Below are 7,386 nucleotides of genomic sequence, written 5' to 3'. Positions count from 1 at the left end.
AATTCCAAACTTAAGAAATTTCAAATAAAAATTGTGAAAATTATAGAATTTTTAATTGTAAAACTAAAAACTTACCTAATTTGTAATTCTAAATTCTCAAAACAAAAACACCCTTTAATTTAAAAGACTGACAATTTAAATTTCGAAAAAGTACAAATGAAATCTCTTGAAATTTGAAGATTCATAAATCAAAATTGTTGACTTTTGATGGTGAAATTTCACAGATTGTGAGTGAAATTTCACTGATACAACTAGCCTCTCTAATGGAATTGTTTAAACTCTTAAATCGCCTATATTTAAACATTTTTGTATGAAAGCTTTGAAGTTCAAAGAGTTTCAAGTTTTAAAATTGTTAACTGTAAACAAAATTGAATGTTTTAAATCCAAAGCTGATGAAATTGTAGAATTTTAAATTGTTGATACGATTAAATTTATTTAGAAAAAATAACATGATAAAATATTTAAGTAAAATTTTATACTACCATCACATCAATTGCTCAAACTGTTTAGTAGAAAATGTATGTAATTTGTTAAAAATTCGCCTTTTTTTATAGATCTTAGTTGAAAATTCAACTATTTGGATAAAAGTTTATACGTTTTGTTGAAAATTATTTTGTTTGGTTGAAAAATGGACTTTTTTATTTGAAAATAGTGTATTTCGTGTAATTTTTTTCGAAATAGTCGAAAAATAGTGTCATTGTTACAAAAAAGTGTAAAATAGTTTAATAGTGTGGTGAGTCCGAGGCCCGTAGTTAGGAATTCAGTCGCTGCTGGAAATTAGTACAAATTTCTAATCATTCAAATTAAGAGTATTTCAAATTTGAAGTTTTAAAGATTTTAAGTTATACAAAACCTCTGTCAAGTATCTCCGAAGAGTTTTAATTGTAATTGATTTATTTCTTGTTTATCTGCTAAATTTGATAATGTTATAAATTATCTAGGTCCATTTAACAATTTTTATAAACTCTTAATATTCAAAAATCGGTTATTATGGATGTAAAAATGGATTGTTTTTAATATCAGGATTTATTTAAAATTACTTTATTTTATTGGGATATAATTTTTAATGTAATTATAATAATTATAAATTTAAGCTATATTTTTGATAAACTTAAATCTTAATTTAAAAATAAAATTTTTAATTATTCGTAAACAAATTGATTTTCAGTTAATTTTAATTGTGAGTATAAAACATTAAACTTGCATTAATTATTTCATTTCATATCATTATAGTAACAAAAACTAAACATTGGTTAGTTCTGGGTCAGAGCCGAGTAGCTCCGATCTACTCGCCTGGAATCGCTAGTAAACACCAGGATCACTCTGGTGTAACAGGTGCTCCGCGGGGTCTGCAGTTGTCTCTCAGGCATGCACTTGAAGCGTGAACAAACAAAAACGGAATAGACTAGAATGAGTTAGTTCGCACCCACCGTCATCCCCAAAATCGGCGCTATAGAAGAGTTTCACTGTAGAAATGTTCTCATGATTGCAGCACGTTTAACAAGTATTGACTTAACATATTAGTTGTTGGCGTATGTGTGTACAGGGTGTTCTTTTCATCTTGTGACATTAAAATATAACGTTTTCTACGTTTCATAAAAATGGCAAAATTCGTGAAAGTTATAAATAAAAAAATTAGTTTTGAAAATATAAAATGATCATGTGTTATTCTAATTTAAACTAAATGAGTTTCAGGCAACAAAATTTTTAACCTTAGAAAAAAATGGTGATCTAGCCCAATTCAAAGAATTAATTTTTTTTAAATGAAAAACAAATTCCTTTATTAGGCAGGATTTTGTAAAATAATTTTCAATTTAATATTCTTACTTGCTACCTGAAATAGTTAATATCTTGTTTTATATTTTTATGTTATTAATTGGTAATGTAAGGCTTTCCGCGTACTGTAGCGCGCATATAATGTTGTTATTTTAAATAATTAAGTAGAAATTTAGGTTATCTTAAAATAAAATTAACAAAATTAAGTGTTTCAGTCAATCGACATTTTCTTGATAATTTAAAAAAATTGTATGCGTTTTAAAGCAAAATATTTAAGAAAAAAGAATTCAATGAAATTTTTAAAAAGTTTATTAAGAATGAATTTAATTTTATAAAAGAACAATTAAAAAACTTATATTTACACATTTTTAAAATAAAATAATTGAGAATGCAAGAAGGAAGCAAACAAAAATTTTTCAGCCGACCACCGTGAGATCGTTTTTAACCTGCAAGTTCTTGAACTAAAGGGTTCTTTACAGAATTCTGGTTTCTTCTGATTTCGAAGTATTTTATATTTAAAATTAAAATAAAGTATCGAGCATTTTTTAAATAGGTGATATTTAAACTAGCGATCAATTTTATCTACATATTTTAAATTATTTTTTAGGAATTGTTATTTTAAATTAAAAACTGAGTTAAAAAGTATTATAAAATAATTAAATAAATCAAAAACTGTGCGTTTTACAAAGTTTTTTAAAAATCAGAAAATATTTATTTGTCACTGAGGTTATTAAAGCGTCTTTGAACTTAAAAGTTCTTTATTTTTTATATGCTTTAGATAGTTTTTTAGCAGATTAAATTTTTAAAGAAAAAAGTATTGAGCCCTTTGTAAAATAAGTAATGTTCAATTATTTTTTGCATATTTTATATTGTTGTTTTAGAAAAGCAATTCCACATTCAAATCTTTGTAAAAAAAGGTATGATAAAAGAATTCGATAAATTGAAAACTGTGCGGTGTATGAAAATTTTCGTATAGCAGAGCATAATTTTTTGTCATTGATGTTATTAAAGCATTTTTGTGCTTAAAACTTGTCTTTATTATTTATTACCTTTGGGTCGTTTTCAAACGTTTTAAATATTTAAAAACAAAAAGTATTAAATGCCTCCTTAAATAAGTGAAACTTACTTAGCTTTTTCAAATATTTTTAATTATTGTTTCAGAATGTTATTTTGCATTCAAAATTGAGTAAGAGAGTATTATATACAATAAAAGAGTTGGATAAATTGAAAACTACGAATTTTACGGGGAATTTTTATCTATAGTTCATTACTTTTATATATTTTAAAACGTTTAAAAATATATTAAGAAAAAAAGTATCGAGCCTTTTTTGAAAGAAGTAAAATTCAATGCTAAAATTTTTCTAAATTAAAAATGGTAAATTAAAGTTGAGTTCAACAACTTTTAGTTTGAAGTTGGCTGAGGCTCACCATATGAGTTCAGTTGAGGCACTAGTCTATTGCTCCGATACTACATATTCTTATATCAAGAAAATATATTCTTGAAGTGTATCAGAAATGATTTCTTGGAAGTAAACTATGTTCTGAATTTGAATACATCTCTATATGAAGTCACGCTATAAAGTTTTAGAAAAATAAAATGCGATATTCTGTCTAAGAATACATTTTCTTAGATTAAGAAAATGTACGCTGGTTCCAAGCATACGTTAGCAAGTTCTTTCTAATTTTCTTCAAGAAATGCCTAATATCGGCAAAGAAGAATCGTTTTTTATTTTTCCCCTGTAAATCGTGAAAAGTTGTCATATTCCAAAAATTCTTAAGTTAAATTGCCGTAAAATAATTCATGAAAATATATTCTGTGAACTGAAAAATATTTACTGCGTGTCAGAAATACCAATCAAATAATTCGAGAAAATGTATATTCTTTAAGGCCATGTGATGAGTATAACAGCTGATGAAGTCAGCCCTAAGATCAATATTTTTTCATCCATATTGAAAAATAAAAGTTTAAATAACGCAAAATTTTTTTTCTCGAAAAATGTTAATAAATATTGAAGGATCGTTTGTGGCCTGGCAAAGAGTTGGAGGAAGAAAAAAGTTTATTTATGCTAATAATGATTATCGACGGACACATTTAGGTTTTACATCAGAAGATTGACTTTTAACTTTCTCTGACGGTAATCATGTAATCTGTTTTACCCACAGACCCCTACAAGTTCGAAGTTGTCTACTTGCCGCGCTACCCAGTGGGCACAAAATATGACGTCTTTACGACAACGTCACGACAGATTTAGTCAAACTTTACGACATCCTATGTCCATGTCGTTTCGGTGTCTTTGCGATATCGTAAAGACATCATCAGATCATACGACTTATTTACGATATCGTAAAGACACCTCAACGACTTGGACACAGAATGTCGTAAAGTTGTCGTAAAGGTGTCGTAACGACGTCGTAAAGACGTCGCCAAACTTTATGCCCACTGGGTAGTGCTGCTTTGACACAGCTGATACCAGACTGATACGTATGTCAGACCAAATATGTTTATTTGAATTTCAAGTCCAAACATTAGTTTTCGCATTATTTGTGCATAATGTTCGTGAGTTATTTTTGTTGTTTTGCCCCACTTTGATCAATATAAACCTCATAACTAGCCCATTGACAACATTGCAAATTGCTTGCAGGCATGGACATAGGAAACACGGGACTAGACATGCCATCCTAACATGGGCGAGCGGGGTTGAATCCACGGGAGGGGTGAGAATTCCATGAGAGGGGGAGAGCCGCCATCTTACGATGTGCCATTTGATTATGCGCACGAGAAATTTTGCCGACAAACTGTGCATGAAAATATAAACAATTGGGCGCTGCCATGTTTGTCGCGGGACATCAAAAGGTGGCGGACCTCCCCGCTCATTGCATCACCCCCGCAATGACATGCCTAGTCCCTTGTTTCTTGTGTCCATGCTTGCAGGGTTTGACGACATCACGGTCGGTATTTCTCCAAAATACTAATTAAAAAAAAACTTTTTTCAATATTCTAATTATTTAGGACCAGAGATACATTCTTGCATGCAGAGAACAAAGCAGAGACATAGACTTTATTACCTCTTCTTTTATTTCCCAAACTTTCAGAGCGATACCTCATTTCGTTTAGACGTAAGTTGGGAAAGAAAAATTAAAGACCAGGTTTGGTCACGTGGCCCTCTCGTCACATGGCCTTAAACTGAAAAAAATATTTATTCCAAGACAACAATCAGTGTTTTGTCAAAGTGTACACAAAAAAATGGGATGAATACGAAAAAAATCATAAACAGTTCATGCCTAGGTTTATTGTTTCTTTAGACCAGTGGTCGGCAAACTTTTTGCAAACTTTTCAGGAAAAGGCAGGTTTGACCCCAGAAATTGTTTTCATCTACCGCGCTTTGTTCGTCAATGCTACGATTTTTTTGAGATGGGGTGCTTTTCCTTGAGAAGGGTTTATTATTAGACGAGATACTGAATGTGAATAAAAAGTTAAAAATGAATTTTGTTTTAAATTATTATATTAACGATTTATAGTCTTGAAATCGAAAACCGACTTTTGCGATTACTTTCATCTAAACTTGTACTTGGGAAGTTAAAAATAAATGATTTGATGGAATATAATGAAAACTCAATAAAATTGAGTAACTATAAGTGTTATTATGCATGTATTAGAACGAAATACCATTTTCACGTTAAAACATTTTGTGGCCCTGAAAAGGGCCAATTGTAAAAGCAGTAACTGTATTTGAAAGTTAAGCCTTCTTTTCAGTTTTCTTGGGCAAAAGAACAGCCTGAATGTTAGGCAGAACTCCACCTTGAGCGATGGTGACATCAGAGAGAAGTTTGTTCAATTCCTCATCATTTCTGATGGCCAATTGCAAGTGACGAGGAATGATCCTCGATTTCTTGTTGTCACGTGCGGCATTTCCAGTCAATTCCAGAACTTCAGCGGCCAAATATTCCATGAGAGATGCCAAGCAAGCTGGTGCTCCGGCTCCTACTCTCTCAGCATAGTTTCCTTTACGAAGGAGACGATGGAGTCTACTAACGGGGAACTGAAGTCCAGATCTGCTTGAACGGGTCTTTGATTTGCCACACTTTGAAGAACCTTTATCACGACTAGACATTTTTAGATATTTTTTCAACACACGATGTAACCACGTAAAGTCTGACGAAGTATTAAATAAAACTAAAAAGGGGTGGGGGTGAGGGGGCCCCAACTATCGCCCCCTCTCGTGAGATCCAATGCACGGAAGTGGACGGCTGGCGCGGCAAAGCCGTGCCAGTCGCGCGCTCATGCATAATTATCTCCTCGAACAATGATCGGACTGGAAGAAGTTGTCGTGCCTTACCCGTTTGGGCATTGTTACACAATCTGCGAGAAATTTGACATTACTTGAACTAAGAGTGACGTTTATTATATGTGGGAAAAAAACCCGCAAGTGGGAAAAAACCACAAAATTTGATAATTTATTTTATGCGAGAAAAGTAAATAAGAAGAGTCGGAAGGGGTAGAGGGGTCGAAGAATAATATTCGTTATCAGACTCATTTCATGAGGAAGTCTTTTGGCATCACGTGCTTGAGAAGCGGATCAAAATCATATTTCCCGAGAGAGGAGATATTTTTATACGGTGATTACGATGCTGATTTATAGAATTTAGTGGCGGTTTCTTTGATATATTCTAAAATATCAGGTAATATTCAGGTTTAAGACTCGAGTGTCTATTGATAATAGGGCTTAAACTCGAGATAACCCCGAGAGCTTTCCCTTTAGTTTCATGGATATGCTGCTTCCAGTTAAGACGTTCATGAAATTTACCCCCGAGAGCGCTTTTAAGAGATTTACCATATTTATTTTGATAACTTGAGAGGGTGTGTTTTTATTGTGTGTGGGTTGAGGAATAGTTTTATTCTGAGGAGCATGAATTTTATTAGCGATTGGTGTCTTAGCTTGAATATTAGTAATTTTATGTTTTAACTGTCTTCATAGTTTTAGGCTTTATCGCGCATGCCTGTAATGTTCCGACGGCAACTGTGCTGTAGAGTTGTAATGTTTGCGGTGGCGGGGCACTGTCTACTGTCGGCGAGAAAACTATAGGCATCTGCCTTTGAAGCTTAACAACTCAGTCAAAAAAATGTCAGCGCAACAAAAAAGCAGTCATATAAAAGCTGAAAGTGTTTTACGTAAATGAGAATGAAGACGTTTATGTAAAAAAAAATTTGTGCATAGCAGTCTGAAAAATGTAAAAAAAAGTAAGGATTTTCGGGTACATTTAATGACAGTCAAGTTTAGAGCATTATTTCTTACACAAGAGGTGATGGGAAATTTTTAAAAAAATTCATGAATATGAGGAAAACCGTTGTGAACCAGTTGGAGTTGAGAAATTTGAAAAATAATCAAAATTGTTGCTTCAAAGTACAAAAATGTGAAACTAGATTATCTTCAGTTCTAATACAAATATTAAAGCGATTCAAACTGCAAACTGTAATTGATAGGCTCTGTATTTATTTTCAATCACCGGTAAGGATGTGTCAGTCTTATTTTTTTGTGAAAATCGCGATATTTTTAGACATTTTTTGTTGGAAAACAATGGACAGAAAGCAGGTGGGGGGGGGGGGGGGGG

General features: G+C 32.0%; 1 protein-coding gene across 1 annotated transcript; it reads right to left on the bottom strand.

Annotated features, from left to right (window-relative positions):
• Positions 1-5,513: 5,513 nt before the first annotated feature.
• Positions 5,514-5,888, bottom strand: LOC117167043 (histone H2A-like). Its single transcript, XM_033351655.1, has one exon. It carries the CDS (start codon positions 5,886-5,888, stop codon positions 5,514-5,516), a length of 375 nt encoding a protein of 124 aa, XP_033207546.1.
• Between the last annotated feature and the right edge of the window lie 1,498 nt (positions 5,889-7,386).

Source organism: Belonocnema kinseyi, chromosome 1 (assembly GCF_010883055.1).
Source record: "Belonocnema kinseyi isolate 2016_QV_RU_SX_M_011 chromosome 1, B_treatae_v1, whole genome shotgun sequence".
NCBI classification, from domain to species: domain Eukaryota; kingdom Metazoa; phylum Arthropoda; class Insecta; order Hymenoptera; family Cynipidae; genus Belonocnema; species Belonocnema kinseyi.
The sequence above is the reverse complement of the archived record's forward strand: the minus strand, read 5'-3'. Positions and strand labels throughout refer to the sequence as shown.

Coding starts and splice junctions, on each gene's coding strand:
- LOC117167043 (XM_033351655.1), bottom strand. CDS start 5,888: ATGTCTAGTCGTGATAAAGGTTCTTCAAAGTGTGGCAAATCAAAGACC.